General features: G+C 36.3%; 1 protein-coding gene across 3 annotated transcripts in view; it reads right to left on the bottom strand.

Moving 5' to 3' along the window:
- The window catches only part of CENPC (centromere protein C), a 137396-nt gene that overhangs the window by 85105 nt on the left and 33239 nt on the right, over positions 1–19052 (bottom strand). For all 3 annotated transcript variants that reach the window (XR_008502020.1, XM_054484490.2, XM_063663641.1), the window contains 6 exons: positions 18813–19025; positions 14757–15370; positions 13085–13252; positions 9531–9822; positions 7526–7672; positions 5944–6023 (listed from right to left, as the gene is read on the bottom strand). Coding sequence is in view for 2 of the 3 variants with exons in the window: in XM_054484490.2 (XP_054340465.1) it covers positions 5944–6023; positions 7526–7672; positions 9531–9822; positions 13085–13252; positions 14757–15370; positions 18813–19025 (1514 nt within the window). In the remaining variant the exon portion in view is untranslated. The remainder of the gene's footprint in view (positions 1–5943; positions 6024–7525; positions 7673–9530; positions 9823–13084; positions 13253–14756; positions 15371–18812; positions 19026–19052) is intronic.

The following is a 19052-nucleotide window of genomic DNA, read 5'->3' as shown; positions in this document are numbered from 1 at the left end:
CAAAGCTTTGAAGTCATGCATTGACTTCTCGTTAGCTATGAACGTCCTAGATGACATCTTCTTTCAACAGAAGTCTATTTTGTCTACAGGGAAAATCTGTTTTTAGTAAAGACACCTTCAATTATCTCAGCTAGATTTTCTGGATAACTTGCTGCAACTTCTACATCAGACCCTGCTGCTTCACCTTGCTCTTTTATGTTATGGAAACAGCTTCTTTCCTTAAACCTCATGAACCAGCCTCTGCTAGCTTCAAACTTTTCTTCTGCTGCTTCCTCACCTCTCTCAGCCTCCACAGAATTAAAGAGAGTTAGGGCCTTCCTCTGGATTAGGCTTTGGCTTAAAGGAATGCTGTGGCTTGTTTAATCCTCTGTCCAGACCACTGAAACCTTCTCTATATCAGCAGTAAGGCAGTTTCCCTTTCTTATCATTCATGTGTTCACTGTAGTAGCACTTATCTTTTCCTTCAAGAACTTTTCCTTTGCATTCACAAATTGGCTGTTTGGTGCCTGAGGCCTAGCTTCTGGACTATCTCGGTTTCTCATATGCCTTCCTCACTAAGCTGATTTAATCATTTCTAGCTTTTGATTTAAAGGGAAAAATGTGTGACTCTTTCTTTTACTTGAACACTTAGAAGCCATCGTAGGGTTATTATTGGCCTAATTTCAATATTGTGTCTCAGGATATAGGGAAGCCTGAAAACAGGGAGAAAGATGGGGAACTGGCCAGTCGGCAGAGCAGTCAGAGCACATGAATTTTCACTTTCTTATGTAGGGGTGGTTTGCGGTGGCCCAAAACAATTACAATAGTAATGTCGAAGACCACCTGATCACAAATCACCATAAAAGACATAGTAATGAAAACGTTTGATATACTGTGAAAATTACCAAAATGTGACAGAGACACAAGGTGAGCACATGCTATTGAAAAAAAAAATGGTGCCAATAAGGCTTACTCAACAAAGGGTTGCCACAAACCTTCAATTTGTGAAAAATGCAGTATCTCCAAAATGCAGTGACACAAAGCACAATAAAACAAGGTATGCCTGTATAAATATAAATATAGAAATAGATATAGATGCCTGTATTGTATATGGTGTGTACATATGTGTATGTGTGTATGTATATATATCTATTTCCTATCTCTGTACACTGAGAAAGACTAGAAGCAATGGTATCCCAAACAAGGATCACATCAAGTGCCCAAATCTTGGTTTCTAAATGCCATCTTCCACTAAAAAGAACCAGGTTTCCTGGAGCAGTAATTGATCCCAGAGCTGGGGCAGGAAAAAGACTGGAACATCTTATGCCAAAAAACAAAGACAGTATTCATAGAATCATGACAAACGCACACAGAGACCAGCTGAAAGAAAATCCAGTGACCAAATCTATCACAATTCGAGTATCATAATAAATGGTCAAGATTTTACAACCCCATGGCATAAAATAGTAGTAGTCGATACTGATATAAATAAAAAGAATCATGAATAAAATAATTGGCATGGGGGAGAAAAACTGGCAACTAATTAATGCGGAAGGAATTAAAGAAACAGAAAATAGAAAATAATGTGGTACCATCATTAGTGGCTGATAATTCAAGTGGGAGTCTTGAATGTATGTTAACGTTGGTGAATGGAGGTTTGACAAGAAACAGGCTATTAAAAGAGTATCAGAATATCACTCCACAATAGTATTTATCAATTATAAGAGAAAAGCAGTGTCTTTACAGTAGAGAAACCTGGCAGACAATAACATGAACAGGTGATCAGGACTGATATCATGTCAGCAGGGCACGGTGGCTCACACCTGTAATCCCAGCACTTTGGGAGACTGAGGTGGGCAGATCACTTGAGGTCCGGAGTTCAAGACTAGCCTGGCCAACAAGGTGAAAGCCTGTCTCTACTAAAAATACAAAAATTAGCCCGGCATGGTAGCATGTGCCTGTAATCACAGCTACTCAGGAGGCTGAGGCATGAGAATTGCTTGAACCTGGGAGGTGGAGGTTACAATGAGCTGAGATCACACAACTGCACTCCAGCCTGGGTGACAGAGCAAGACTCCATCTCAAACAAACAAAAAACAAAAGCATCATGTAGATGGGTGGACGTTGTGTGCCTCCTGTGTGATGCACAAATTACATCCCCTAACTCCTAACCCTATAGCATCATTTCTGTAGTATTCCTGTCAATATGAATGGCACACATTTGATCATGAGTTAAGTTAGGAAAAAAACTAAGAAACTGTTCCATGTTGAACGAAACTAAGGGACATGGCAGCTAAATGCAGTCGACGATCCAGGACTGGATCTTGAACCAGGAGGAAGAAGAAACACTGAGATCCAGGATTGGATCCTGAGCTAGAAGGGAAAAGGAACTGCTAGTGAAATCTGAATGGAGTCTGTGAATGAATCTGTGTTGTATTAATGCTGATTTCCTTATTTGTATGGTTCGAGGGTAGTTATAGCCTTGTCTTGCTGAAATACATTATGGGGTATTTAAGGGAAATAATATATCATGTCTACAATTCCCTCTCAAATAGTTCAGAAAAAAGATGAATGATAATAAACGTGTATTTATTAGAGGAGGCAGGGAGGGAGATGGAAAAATGTTGTAAAATGTGGACAATTGTGAAGTCTCGATGAAGGGGATATGGGATCTCTGTATAAGACTGAAATTATTTCTAACTAAATTATTTTTTAAGTGACTAACACAAGGGACAACTCCTAAATTTCAAAGATTAAAGGATCCTAGTAAGTATGGAGATGGAAGAAAACAGGTTGTCTACAAAGGAAAGAAGAAATAAGGCTGTCTTGAAATTTCTGTTCATAAGCATTAACTCTCCTCAAGCAAAATAGCAATACAGTGATAGTTTAAAGAAAAAAAGATCATGACCCAAGATTATGTTCTCTATTTAGCTGGTGGTTCATCGTGTTTAAAAAGAAAAAAAATCCTGAGTCCCTGCTAGAATATGTGAGAATGTCTACCAACTTTACAAAGAAGTAACAAGTATATATCTGTTGACAATAAGTGTATATATATTAAACAATTTATTAAAGGAAAAAGTACTGACACAGCGAGTCAAAAACAATTCAATCATATGCTGTTTCTTAGCCACTTTTAATTCTCTAATAAAAGTTAAATAAAAAGATAAGAAATAAAGAAACAACGACCAACCAAAAGAAAGCAGAAGTCACAATACTAATATTAGACAAAACAAACTACAAAGTAAAAAGCTTTTAACACAACGAAGCAGATAAATTTGACCAAAGCAGGTACACTCCATATGAAGGCTTATGTGATCAGTAACAGCACTGAAATGTACATAACAAAGACTACAGAAAATACAAGGGGAAAGACAGTTGCAGTGGGAACACTTTACTTCAACTCTAGCAGTCCTTAATAGATCTCAAATAAAAAGAATACAAAGGTTGAGAACATCAAGCTTTGTATGTCCAAATCTAACATCCTGTTCTTTTCCCCAAAATCTTATTCTTCCCCAATAGTCCCCAAATCAGGTAGTAATATTGCCATTCTTCCAGGTGCTCAGGCCAAAAACCTTCAAGTTCTACACCTCTCTTTTTCTTATACACCACGTCTCGTCCATCAGAAAATCCTGTTGACTTTACCCTCAAAAATACCTAAAAATCCTCCTCCTGCTTTCCACCTTCTACTGCTACCACACTGGTCTAAGCCAACACCTCTCACTAGGATTATTTCAACATCTCTCCAGCTAGTCTCCTTGCTTCCAACCTTCCTCTGTCCCTTCAACCCCATCAGTCAACTCCTAACACAGCGGCTGCAGTGATTCTGTTAATACAGGTCAAGTCATGTCTCTCTTCTGCTCAAAACCCTCTAATGGCTTCCCATCTCTCTTAGTAAAATTTTGCCTTCAACATCCTATGTGATCTTTCATTCTGTTGCCTCTATGACATCATTTTTCCTACTACTCGTTCGCTCTCTTCCTCTGCTCTAACCCTCTGGCCTTCTTGGTGTTCCTCGATCAAGACGGACTCTTGACCACATAAGAACCTTTGCCCTTCATCTTCCCTCTACCTGGTACACTATTTACCCAGACAGCTGCATGATTTGCTGTCTCATCTCTTCAAATCTTTGCTCAAATGATCACTTCCTTAGTGAGAACTTCTCTGCCCACCTACCTAAAAATGTAAACTTCATTTCCCACCCTAAAAGCCCTGCTTTATTTCACTACTCTCAACACCCAACAAATCATAAATTTTGTTATCTTTTTATACTGTCTGCCATCCTGCCCCTTCCAGAAATTAAGCTGCAGGAGGGCAGAAATTTTTGTCAGTTTTGTTCACTGACACACCCCACCCTTAAAATAATATAAGTAAACATTCCATAATTTTTCATGTTTAAGAATTCCATAAACATTAAAAGTATATTCAAAAAAATATATCCACTTATGTTATCAAAAAAATAACTGGATATATATCTTTAAATCCACATCTGTATACAAATTATTCCCTTTTTCAAGCACCAGTGGAAAAATTATAAAAACTAAGCATACACTAGAACACAAAAAAAACTTACTGAATTCAAACAATAAATAAAATAGACCAAGTTTTCTAGAACAATAAAATGAAACCAGAAAATAATAAAAGAACAAAATAAAACACAACTTCTTAGAATAACAGCAAAAATTGGCTATTTAACATACACCTGATATTAAACTAAGCAAAGAACATGTATTCATCTTTATATCAGCTTATGGGATTGGAGCTGATATCATTTTACAGATAAGGAAACCGAAGTTTAAGAACACAGAAATTTCTTACTCAAGATAATATAGTGATGCTTCCCGATCAGTGGTGAATGGGGCAAAAAAAAAAGATAACGTAGCTAGTAAGTAGTAGAGCTAGAACCAATCCCAGGTCCATGACCCTGGAGACCAAGCTCTTAACTAATGTATTCTTAAATAACTGCTGGGTCAAAGAAAAATCACTACAATTTAGAGTACACTACAATAACACTACATAGCAAAATCTATAAAATTAAGCCAAAACTATACTGAGGGAAATTGAATGCTGCTTCTTTACCAAAGAAAAAGCAGAAAAACACAGAAAGCATTCAAGTTAAAAGAGAAAATACAATAAATCTAATGACAGGGGAAAAATTAAAAAGTTAAAAGAATAGTGATTATTAGAAAAAAAAAGTATAACAATCAAGCATGCATTTTTAGGAGCATGAAAAAAAATTATAAAATTCTCTATTAAGAGGCATTTTTAAACTTCAGTATGAAAATTTTCAAGTACTGAAGGCCGGGAGTGGTGGCTCACGCCTGTAATCCCAGCACTTTGTGAGGCTGAGGCAGGTGGATCACAAGGTCAGGAGTTCAAGACCAGCCTCGCCAAGATGGTGAAACCCCATCTCTACTAAAAATACAAAAAAATTAGCCGGGTGTGGTGGCAGGTGCCTGTAATCCCAGCTACTTAGGAGTCTGAGGCAGGAGAATTGCTTGAACCCAGGAGGTGGAGGATGCAGTGAGCTGAGATTGCGCCACTGCACTCCAGCCTGGGAGACAGAGCGAGACTCCGTCTCAAACAAAAAAAAAAAAAGAAAATTTTCAAGGATTGAAAATAGAGAAAATAGTATAATGAACCCAATACACCCATTACCCAGCTTCAGTAATCATCAACAGATCACTAATCTGCTTCATGTATACCCTTATTAGCTTAACAATTTTAAATACTGGAGTAGACACCTTAAGTGCCAATATTTCATTATGTTCTACTTAAAAAACTGTCACTCATTTTCTTTCTGTCTCACTTAGTTACAGGGTCTTCTTAATCTCTAACTAAGGGTCTTAAGAGGTAGGTACTCAATATACATTCGCCATCAGTGACAATGTAAACAAAACATAGCACTCCTGACTCCATATTCATAATGCCATAAAAATCAAGACAGAAAAAAAAACAATAGTTTACCTGAACTTCCATGAACTTCCTCATCATCCACATCATTCTCTCCAGACATTAAATAATTATTATTGAGCCTGGAAGGTCCACTTAAGAAAAAAAGGAAACCACAAAATTAATGCTTTTATAATACATATATCCAATGTATTTGCCTTAATGATCATTTTTCTCCTAAAACTGCCATAAGTCTTTCTTATAAAACCAATAGTGATGTTACAAGTCATCAAAAATATATAGTCGTCCCTCAGTATTTGTGGGGGATTGTTTCCAGGATCCACTGTGGATACCAAAATCCAAGGATGCTCAAGTCCCTTATATACAATGGTGCAGTATTTGCATGTGACTTTCACATATCCTCCTGTATACTTTAAATCAAATCTAGGTTACTTATAATACCTAATACAACGTAAATGCTATGTAAATAGTTGTTATATTGTATTTTCATCTGTATTATTTTTAATGTCATATTTTTACTTTTTATTGTTTTATATTTTATTTTCTGAATATTTTCAATCCATGGGGGTTGAATCAGTGGATGCAGAACCCACAGATATGGAGGGCTGACTATACTTGCTGCATTAAACAAAGACTACAATTTCATCCCATAACAGACGGCTGAGCATCATAAGTACTGAATTTATGACTTATAGATCAGAGTAATAGCCTTAGTAAATTCAAATGATAACATCCTGCAGTGAAAATCAAATTATAAAAAAAAGAAAATCATATTTTAATTTTAAAAAAAAATAGCCAAAAACCAATGGAATTTAAAATGTGGTCCAGAAATTGTCAGAGATAATTCAGCCTCTCCTAGTCCTAGATCTCTTTCTACCTATTATGAACCCAGGATAAGCCTAGTCATAACCTCACAAATAGTAAAGAAATCTTAGCCATCCCTTAAAAGTCTGAAAATTTGCTAAAATTTACTCTTTATTCATTTTTTAAAAGGTTATATGACATCAGATATAATTAAGAGTAGGTAATTCAATTTGATCACTAAATGTGGTCATTTTAACATTATATGTCCAAATTCTTTAATACACCACCTTTCAATAGGTGGAGCCTAATTCCACCTCTCCCTGAATGTAGTGTGGACTCAATAAGTTGTTTCTAATGAACAGAATGAAGTAGAAATGACGGTGTACAATGTCAAAGACTAAGTCATTAAAAGACACTGTGATATCCATCATAGTCACACCTTCTCTTGGAGCATTTGCTTTGTGGGAAGCCAGTTGCCATATTCAGCAGCTGAGAGCGCCACACGGTTAAGAAACTAAGGTCTACTGGAAACAGCCAGAACGGAACGGGGTCTCCAGCCAACAGCGATGTGAGACATTTTATAGGTGGATTCTCCAGTTCCAGACAAGACTTTGAAGGGCTAAAACCAGAAAGATATCTTGACTGCTACCTCCTGAGAATATCCGAGCCAAAACTAGCTAGCTAAGCCTCCCAGATTGCTGACCCATAGAAACTATGAAACAATAAGTGTTTTTAAGCTGTTAACAAAATTAAAATAAAGTTCTTGAGTAATCTGTTATACAGCAATGGGTAACTAATATATGTAACTATTATCCTTACAATACACGCATACCTTTCCTCTAAAACTGAAGTCTTATGCTCTCCAGGATCCAAGTTTGACTCTGTTGGTATATTACATGTATATCCACTGGTCTGAGGCTTTAGGGGAACATTCTGTGCAGTCATAATATCATCTTCATTCTTTGAGCTTCTTGTAGATCTATAAAAATGATAAACGTATGAGTGTTTATACGTCTTCAAAATAAAATTTTCTTCCAGAAACGATACACAGGGTGGGTACAAAGACAATATAATATTGGCTATAATGAATATCAGATCACCCTGTTCAGGTTCTGCGACTTGCAACTAGCTAAGGAAGGAAACTGGTTTCTAGGACCTACCAAGAGTCCCAATTTGAAAAATTCTGATGAGAGAAATGGAGAAGACACTGCCAAGGAACGTGGTGAAAGGGACATAAGGAGACCTTATCTATGAGCAGCTTATGATATATATTACAGTTAATCTATCATGGTTTACTGGAGAATCCATAAACAACTAAAATTGGCTTCTTTGATATCCCTAGTCAGCCTACTGAGGGGCAATAGGGTCCTCAGAGGGACTGAGCTCATCTCTTTAGTAGTTAGTTTACTCCAAATATATGCAAACAAGATACACTCCTCCTAGTGACTGTATAATTCTTCAGGTTCTAGTATCCTCCTGGGTCCTACCATTAGAGTCAAAAGAAATAAAAGTGATTACAAGAGAATACTAGGAACAACTGTATGCCAACAAATTAAATAACCTAGATGAAATGGACAAACTCCTAGAAAGACACAAATTATCAAAATTGATTCAAGAGGAAACAGTCTCAAAATACCATATCAAAACAAACTACCCATATAGAAAAGCTCAGGCACAGGTGGCTTCACTGCTTTTACCAAACATCCAAAGAAGAATTAAGACAAATTATTCACAAACCGTTTCAAAAAACAGAGAGATAATACTTCCCAACTCATTGCATAAAGCCAGTATTACCCTAATACCAAAACTAAACAAAGACAACAGAAGCAAAGCAAGCTACAGATCAGAACCCCTCAACAAAATACTAGCAAATTCCAGCAACAAAATAAAAAAAGAGAGAAAAGCAGAGAATGGCCTGAAAAAGTGAAACAGAATGTGTATGGGATTTCTTTATGCACTATAACGATATACGCTAATATATTTTAGGACACACTGTCATATATTTCAGTATATCCTCAGCACCTTACTGCTTCTAACACAAAGTATGTATTACCTCAATAGGTTGTTGGAACTAATAAGAATTCATTAAAAGCATCTAGCAAATATTTGGCACATAGTATAAACTAAAAAAATGTTAACTATTATCATCCTAAGAAGAAAAGTATTAAGCTATATTCCTAACTATTGAAATCACATTAATCTCACTTAAAAGGAAACAATTTGAACTATACACTTAAAAAAGATTAAGATAGTAAATTTTATGCTATGTGTTTTTTGTCTGTTTGTTTTTTGAATCTCTACTTTGGGAGCCCAAGGCAGGAGAATCACTTCACACCAGGAGTTCAAGACAAGCCTAGGCAACAAAGCAAGACCTCATTTCTACAACAAATTAAAAAATTAGCCAGGTGTGGTGGTCCACACCTGTAGTATTAGCTACTCAGGAAGCTAAGGCAGGAGGATTATCTGACCCAGGAGTTTGAGGTTACAGTGGGCTATGATCATGCCACTGCACTCCAGCCTGGGCAACAGAGGAAGACTCTGTCTCTTAAAAAAAAAAAAAAAAAAAAACTCTTGGATGACAATAATATCTTATTAAATTTAACAGTCATAATTCCAGGTGCTATGTACTATTCCCTATTTTAATATGAGGAAATAAGTGCAGAGTACTACTTTGCCTGTGTCACCCAGCTAATGGTAGAGACTGGATTTAATACCGGGTATGTCAGAGTGCAGAGCTCTTCATGCTAATTACTGCCTGTCTATAAATGACTAAATGGCACAAATTATTAAATGCTGAACAACAAAAGTAACTATATTGTACACATAACAGACATTACCTAGAACAATCAAGATTTTTCTTCTTAGCCAAGTCTGCCTCATCACTTTCCAATGGCTCACTCAGCGAACATCTGGAAATTTCATCATGACCAACGATAACTCCAGAACCTTCAGCATTTAACAACTTCTGTATTCTTTGGTTGCCTTTAGTTGCTGTCTTCTGCCTTTTAAGTGGAATAGTTTTTTTCCTAATATTCTTAGATGACTCATTTGTTTTCTTAGCCGATTTCTGCCTACTGTTGTGAGGCACTGGTAATTCATTTCTTATTGAAGAATTGCTATAAACAGGACCTGAAGGATTCAATGATAACCTAAAGTTAGTATGTTTGTCCAGATGATTTGGCTCACTGAAATACCAACAGCATTTATATTTGCCTATAAACATATACACATACACACACACACACCTCAGGCTAAATTTATTTCCAAATTAAATTCTTTAAACAATGTAGCTCTTCAGTTTATAGATACATGAAACAGGCCCTTCAAATCTGTCACAGGCTTCAAGAAACACTCTCTGGCTCTGCCCACTGCCCTTCTGGCCATCCTTAATGTCTGATATTCCCCAAGGTGACAGCTTCAGCTTTTCACTCCATATACTTTCTTTGAGGGACTTATCTACCCAGAGCTTTAATTACTATCTATATGCTGACACCTATAATACCCATCTACTGCTCTCCCCTAAGTCTGCCTCTCTTGCTTTATTTCCTATCTTAATGAAAAATACAACTACCTATTCTATCCAGATATCTAAATTAGAAATTTGAGTCATGCAAGACTACTACTCCTATCCACAATCACGCGCTAAATCCCATCACTTCTACTTTATTAATGCCTTTCAAATTTTTCAAGCTCTCCCTCCTGTCGTTAGTAGAAGCCCTCATCATTTCATATCTGAATTATTAAAATAGTCTGTTTACTAATCTCCCCCTTCCCTAGCCTTGTTTTTCTTCAATCCATTCCTTACACTACTGCAAGAATCACCTTTGGAAAACAAAAACTGGATCATTACAGCCCTGCTTAATTAAAGTATTTTAGTTATTATCTATAGCTTCAGGATGAAGTCCAAATACCTTCAACATCAATTCATATCTACATCTAGATTTGCTTATTTCATAAACCACAATTCCCAAAACCCCCCTCCAAACAAACGAACCAAAAAAAGCCATCAGTACTGAACTATCTACAGTTTCTCTAAAGCACTGGTTGTCCAAAGGCAGTCTCTAGACCAGCAAGATCAGCATTATCTGGGAATTTGAAATGTAAATTATCATGCCTCACCTCAGACCCCAGTGAATCAAAGATTTGCAGAGCAGGGCCCAGTAACCTGTGCAATTTAACCAGAACCAGACAATTCTAAAGCACACTAAATTAAAGAAAGAAAAGATCAAGCTCTCTGCTCCAGATCTCTGCACAAGCTACTTCTACTTAAAACATTCCATAACTTCCTCCTTACTCCACTCAATCACTTAGCTAACTCCTAGTTCATCCTTCAGAAAGCTTTCCCTAATTTCCAAGTCTTAGGTAGCTTGCTATCACACATACGACTATTTACTTATCTCTACCTCTCTCCTCCAGCAGACTGACAACTCCTTGACCTCAAGTAATTGATTGGTATTTTATCTATGTATATTCCCAATGCCTAACGACAGGGGCAGGACTATGGTGAAGCAAGAGTAGTCTCAGCTAGAAAATTCAAGAAGGTACGCATTTTCAGGTCTGTGCAAGTACAGAGCCTGAACTGATACAATCCTGTGACTGAGTGCCTTAAATTTTTCACCCTAGTGTCTCATTGTCTTACCCTAGTCCTGGTCCTACTTTACCTCATTCCTGCCTCATGGCAAGTACTCCATATACATTTCTTCATATATATGGAAGGGCAACAGTGTCACATGTACGACAGGCAGGCTGGGGGCAGGTCAAGTTGTTCTTCTTAACTTCAGACTTCAGTTTCTTCTTCCATCAGATGAGAGTTTAGACTATATGATATATAAGGATTCCTCCACTTTTTCGACTCCCAGCTTGATCAAAAACCCAACATCTATTTCAGGACTCTTAAATAAGTGTTTTTTGATAGTTTCAGGGATCTAGCATGTTTATCCAAGTTCTGTAAGAACTTATTTACCCATCTGTTTATGTGCTCATCTGCCACATAGTACTTAGCATTTCAGGCAACCTGGGGCAGAAAAGTGAGTTCCCCAAAGCAGTAACAGTATTACATAACACTTCAACACTAACATATGCCACCTACTATGCTAATTGCATTTAAACCTTATAAAAACTCAATGAGGTAATCATGTTACAGAATGAGAAACTAAACAAAGTAATCTACTCAAAGTGGAAGAGTGATACTTTGAACTCAGATCTCACTCCAAAATCCAAAGGCTGCAACAAAATAAACACTTGCTGCTATCCATCAAGAATCTCAATGATTTAATACTTGACAGCAATAAGGCCTCACATATACAATGCCATAGTTGTACTAATCTCTCACTTATTAATCTAAATGCCCCAAAGTCAATAGTATTTGTGTATGTGAATGCTACCTTATGATCCACCAGTCTTTTCAGGATCAATTTCTTTAAAAAAGGGACAATTCTCCCAAAACAATAAATGTTTCATATTGTGCAGAAAAAAGTTAGCAAAGCAGGTCTGAGTATACTACCCTTAAAAGGGCCTGCTTTCAAAGTTAGCCCTGTAAACTTAAATTTCAGGAGTGTTCCCGTCATTTCCTAATTGGCAAACGTGGTGTTGTGGGCCTAAACTGCTTATACAAAAAATATGGTTTAGGCAAATATTGCCTTCCTTCAGGGAGTCTGGAATTGTAGTACTTACTAGACAGAGAGTACCTATGTGACCATCCCCAGTAAAGATCTTGGGCACTAAGTCTCTAGTGAGCTTCCCTGATAGACATTTTGCCTATTTGTCACAACTCATTGCTAGAGGAATTAAGCAGCTTCTGTGGGAATCCACTGGGAAAGGACTCTTTAAGCTTCTGCTGATTTCCTCCAGACTTAACCCATGCACTTTTTTTCTACTGAATTTGCACTGCATCCTTTCACTGTAATGAATCACAGCCATAAGTACAACTATATGCCCAGTCCTCCTAGCAAATTACCAAATCTGAGGGTAGTCTTGGGAACCACCAACACAAGTAATTTACTTTTTTATGTGTAATAAACTATAATCTTTTAGATTATAAACTCCTTGGTGGCAAAACCTCATATTATCAATCTTTGTATCCCTCACAGCCAAGACATTAAAATAGATGGATTATTTATATTGCCTTTCCCAACTAGAATGCAAGCTCCATGAGAGCAGGGATTTCTGGTTTGGGGTTTTGTTTTCCCACAGCTATTATCCCTATACCTAAAATACTGTATATATTAACGCTTCAAGGAATATCTTTACAATTGATTTAATATTCCTTTTGATGACCCAATTTAACTTGGTCCTCACGATATTCTCTATATAGAAATATAAAATCAAACATAATGCCCCTTACAGAATGATTTTATCTATGAACGAACACAATTTAAATAAAAATACTTACTCTCCTCTGATTTTACCACCCACCAATCAGATGGACGCCTGGAAATTCTTCGACTTCTAGTGACAGTTGAAGTCACTTCTTCAGGTACAAGTTTGTTCTTGGACTCACTGGAAAAGCGCTTCTTTTTAGATTCTTCCTTATCTTTTCTAGTGCTACTTTTCTTGCTTCCTAAAATAAAGAAAACCATAAAACCAATTCACAATCTACTAAAAGAGTTTTCAGAAAACCACAAGATTATTAAAAAACCATCAATTATAGGAACTTCTTAAATTTATCCTGTGGCCTTTTCATCTCCATTTTTAAAAGTCACATGTTATCTTTCTGTCAATTATATGTGCTGCTGAAGTAAGCACTAACTTCCTATTAAATGCAAATTTTCACACGGCTTGATAACTCTTATATACTCCTCAGCCAAAAAAATAAGTATCTTCTGAAACTGAAAAAAAAAATACAGTTCCTTCCTACAACGTCCTAAGTAAAAGTAGGCAATTACTGCTTTCCTGTTTTGAAACAATGATTTTTTTCAACCTAAGAAGAGGAGATTTAAAGTGTGATTAAATTATAAACTCTGAAATAGAGGCATTATCTTGGATCATCCAGGTTGACCCAATCTAATTATGTTTCCTTTAAAAGCTGTGGTCAGAGAGATGAGATGATGGAAGAAGAGGCAAGATAAATTCAACACATGAGAAGGCTGGTATTGCTAGTTTTGCAGATGGTGGAGGAGGACCATGAGTCAAGGAATATAGGTAGTTTCAAGGAGCTGGAAAAGGCAAAGAAACAGACTTTCTCCCAAAGCCACTAGAAAGAAAGAAAACCCCATCAATACCTTGATTTTATCCCAGTGAGACATCTGACCCACAGAACTGTAAGATAATCAATGTTTGTTGTTTTAATCCAGTAAGTGTGTAGTAACTTGTCATATGACAGCAAGAGAAAATTAATACAACTGGTATGGTAATTAACGAGAGCATTATATTCACTAACCAATCTAGATACAAAATACATGTAAAAATTAGTGTGTAGAATATAGCAGGTACTCAGAAAATGTTTAATATTTACAATTATAGACAGCATCTTTCAAGTATACTTCCTTCATATGTCTTTTCCTAAGAAATTATGGATAAATCAAAATTTTGTACCCTTCCTTTCAATCCTATGCATGTATGTATATTATTATTGTTCTACAGAACCCACCAGAATGATCTTGTTAACAGTAGAAATAATGGGTTAGTAATTTTTGTGATTACAGTGCCTAATGCAGTGTATGGCATTCAACAACTGTTAGACAAATGAGTGAATGATGGAAGAGAATGGATTTTTATCTCTATAAAAAATAGTCCCACGGTACCCTAGGATTTTTTTTAACATTTTTATTTTCTAAATAATTTATCATACTGTCTTATTCATGTTCTGATACTAACTTGTTTACTAGCCTTTTCTTTTCACTTTGCCCTCTATATATGCTGCCATCTCACAAGATAAACAAAAACTACATGAGTTAGAATTAAACTATATATAAAATAAAGATTCTAGAAAAGAATCTATAGGCTTTTCAGGCTCTTTGTTGATTTAGGTTTACTTTGCCTACTTGCCAAAGCTAAGTTAGGATATTAAAAAACATAAAATGGGTAGAATAATGATCACAGTTATATTTAATATAAACACTTACCCACAGGTGGCATCTGTTTTTTGGAAACACAATCATTTCCCATCTCTTCACGCTCTTCCATATTTCTGTCTGAATTTCTTTGAAATTCGTCTTGGGTAATATGTGATGTATGTATGTTTTCATCTTTAGACTGCTCCACATCAAGCTGTTCTTCAGCTGGTTTAGCCATAAATTTTCTTCTCTGTTTTTGTTTTATAGTCCTTTTGCTTCTAGATGGTTTTTCTGCATTCTTGGAATACATTTCATATTTTGTAGATCTATAATTATTTTCTGTTTCACCTATCAAAGCATGACTTGTATCCAGTACTGTTTTATCAGAGGGCTGAGATGTCTCTACTGGGTGAGGTTTATGGGAATGTTTGTCATTTGCCAGAGTCTTAGGTAATATATTATGATGCTTTTCTCTTGACTTTCTACCTTGAAGGAGTGCAGTGCTCTCAGCCGGGGATACTGTGCGTTGTTTCAGAGGCCCTGCCTTTCTTGGTATTGTAATCCAAGATCTACTGGCAAAACTTTGATCTGACTCATCAATTATAAATTCATCCTCTATCAACTTCGTATCATCGGGAGGACACGAATGAGGTGGAGCAGTTGCCACATGCCTAACAATGGGACTGAAACAGGGTGATACTTTTAACAGTTCAAAAAAAGCTTTTGTATTTGTTTAGTAAAGAAAATAATCTGGGAAATAAAATCTAAATATCTTTTTAACTGTTTATATATCTCCTCAATTTTCCCTTAATCTTACAAATCTTTCCCTCCTTTTACATTTCTATGTCTGTTCACCCTCATTTATAATAGTAATGACATCACAAAAATTTAGAGCTAGAAATCTAGACATCAACTAATTTGATCCCACCCACCTACCCATTATATATACTAAAACTGAAGCCCAGAGAGATATAATTATAACCCAGATACATTGACTCACAGTCCAAAATGAATGCCACTATTATATATAATCTTATATTAAATTATATATTTGTATATATAACTTTTGGGGTCTGAATTTCTTCACATTCAAAATAAGTCAACAAGATTATTTCTGAGAACACTCCAAGTCTAATATTTGAATGGACTACTACTAAATTAAAAGAAGTTGAGGAGGCCAGATGTGGTGGCTAACGCCTGTAATCCCAGCACTTTGGGAGGCTGAGGCGGGTGGATCACCTGAGGTCGGGAGTTCAAGACCAGCCTGGCCAACATGGTGAAACCCCGTCTCTACTAAAAATACAGAAATTAGCCAGGCATGATGGCGGGTGCCTGTATTCCCAGCTACTTGGGAGGCTGAGGTGGAAGAATCGCTTGAACCCAGGAGGCAGGGGTTGCAATGAGCCGAGATTGCATCACTGTACTCCAGCCTGGATGACTGAGCAAAACTCCATCTCAGACAGAAAAAAAAAAAAAGAGACTGGGGACAATTTCTTCCTATCTTTTTTTACATCCCACAGTTCTTCATACATAGCAACACCAAATACACAGACGGTTGAATGAATGTAAAAATTACTACTATTACTATAGGACTATAAATTGTAGACCTACAGAACTATAAAATAATAAATGTTGTTTTAAGCTGCTAAGTGTGTAGCAACTTATGACAGTATATGTGTAAAAATGCATTCCAAGTTTGGGTATTTCATATATATTTTCATATTATAATCATGGTATATAAATAAATGGAGTGTATCTAGAAAGGCAGCATAAGCACAAAAGAAATCTAGTGCCACAGAAACAGGAAAAATAAAAGGCAAGTCTTATCACAAAGCATACAATGCTATAGAATGCTATCAATAATGAAGTCAAACAATGTTTCCCAACTCTAGACCTTTCTCCATAGTCCTAGCCCAAACTTTATGTATTTTACTAAAAGGCAGAAAGCCTATATCATGAATATTATTGTTATTTCCCATGCCCAGTGTTGTAAAAGGTTAAAGAGTAAGACAGACAATTTCAACTACAATCTTATGGCTTATAATCTAACGTCATTCTTAAATTTTCATAAAAGCATGTACATGTTAAGTACATACAAAGAGATTCATGCATTTAATGAGGTGTTGAATAAATTAAGACTAGTGCATTAAGATTACACAGTACCTCCTCCAATTAGTCAGGAAAGTTTCCTAGAGAAGGAAGGAATTATTCCAAGGACAGTAATCTGATAGACTGACTAATTTTACATTTCCCTGATTAATAGCTTTGAGCACACCACATATTGCAGTGAGATACGCTAAATAAAAAACAAGGTAAACATCCAAACTCCAAAGCTGGCATACACATTCGTTTCCGCTTTTTCACTTGGATAAGAAGGCTTAGTTAGCTATGTTTAGCCATAACAGAAACAAAGACAGAATGCAAAAATTAGATTATGTTTTTCTCTTTTAATTAGAACACACACAAGGAATCAGAAATGAAAATGCCTTCTCTATTCCTCTAATCGCAAACTCCTGACAAATCTTATAATGTAAAATAGCAAATACTCTAAAAAATATACTCTCTAATGGTAGAGTTTCACAAAGTTATATAATTAGAAAACGCTATAAAAACTAATAAAGAACAAAGTCAATACAAATACTACAATGAATGGATGTTAAACAGAAATGATATCCTCAGGAAACAATCTTGACACTATGAAAGTTTAGAATAGGGAAAGATGGCTTCTAATTAGCTAGAAAAACCATGAAACGCTTTGTAGCATTTAGGCTGGATCTTGGAGGATTTGTAAGATTAGGTCACAAGGAAATGCAAGAAAGACAATCAAAAGGAAGAGCGTAAGTGGAAGCAGTGATGCTAAAAAGCACTGGGAATAATGAATAGTTATATTTGACTACAACAATTAAACATAAAATTAACTTTACTCACTAGAATATCAAAAAGAACATTAAAAAATAATTTCTCAGACATGATATAATTAGCCCACAAGTATAACGCATTTGTTTCAGATGGTGGTGACAATATCCATATGAGGTTTAAAATATATACATAAAAATAATTAATCAACTACAGGAAGCAGAGACTGAACAAAAGGGGAATTACACTCATTCATTTAACATGTTTTTATAAAAACTTCCTTTTTATTTTTGAGACAGAGTCTCACTCTGTCACCCAGGCTAGAGTGCAGTGGCACAGTCTCGACTCACTGCAACCTCCATCTCCCAGGTTCAAGTGTTTCTCTTACCTCAGCCTCCCGAATAGCTGGGATTACAGGAATGTGCCACCAAGCCTGACTAATTTTTGTATTTTTAATAGAGATGGGGTTTCATCATGTTGGTCAGGCTCGTCTTGAACCTCTGATCTCAAGTGATCCGCCCGCCTCGGCCTATCAAAGTGCTAGGATTACAGACGTAAGCCACCGCGCCCAGCAATAAAAACTTCCTAGTATGTTCACTAGCACTCTGATACCTATGATAGTGACATAAGGGCAGCCTAACATAACGATTTCTAAATACTGCATTGTCGGCCAGGTTCGGTGGCTCATGCCTGTAATCCCAGCACTTTGGGAGGCCGAGGCAGATGGATCACTTGAGGTCAGGAGTTCGAGACCAGCCTGACCAACATGGGGATATCCCATCTCTACTAAAAATACAAATATTAGACACGCATGGTGGCAGGTGCCTGTGATCCCAGCTACTCAGGAGGCTGAGCAGGAGAATCTCTTGAACCCAGGAGGGAGAGGTTGCAATGAGCCGAGATTGCGTCACTGCACTCCAGCCTGGAGGACAGAGCGAGACCCTGTCTCAAAATAAATACATACATACATACATAAATACTGCATTGACTTCAGTCTTTGATATCACACAGACAAACTAGAAGGCAATGAAAACTGAATAAACTTGTTTTCTTTCAAGTCTAATTTAGTATCTATTAAAAAATGGCTTTGGTAGTTGACTCATTGACTGGTAAAAAACCATCTCTCCTTACAGGTCAGAAAAAATTTCAATTAAAATTTTTGTTAATTAAATTACTTATTTCTAAGTTAAATAGCATTAGGAATCCTTATATATGGTTCATAGAATATAAAAGAAAAATGTCTCAAAGGGCAGTTTCTTAATAACTCACCTGGATTCACTTTTTCGTTTTACTGTTTCTAAAAACAATGTTGAAAAACTTTTTTTAGCTTGTCGTTGAATTTCATATTCTGAATCTCGTATTCTATTCTGAGATGATCCTGATGGTTTTCTTTCTTGTCCTTCTGATGTTTTATCCTCTTCATCTGATACTTTATTATCTATTTCTATTTTCTTTAACATAACTTTATCATCAAAGTTTAACCTAAAAGGTTAAAAGGAGGGTAAGCTG

Source organism: Pongo pygmaeus, chromosome 3 (genome assembly GCF_028885625.2).
Source record: "Pongo pygmaeus isolate AG05252 chromosome 3, NHGRI_mPonPyg2-v2.0_pri, whole genome shotgun sequence".
Classification (NCBI taxonomy): domain Eukaryota; kingdom Metazoa; phylum Chordata; class Mammalia; order Primates; family Hominidae; genus Pongo; species Pongo pygmaeus.
Note: the sequence above shows the minus strand (reverse complement) of the source record. Positions and strands in the feature narration are given on the sequence as shown.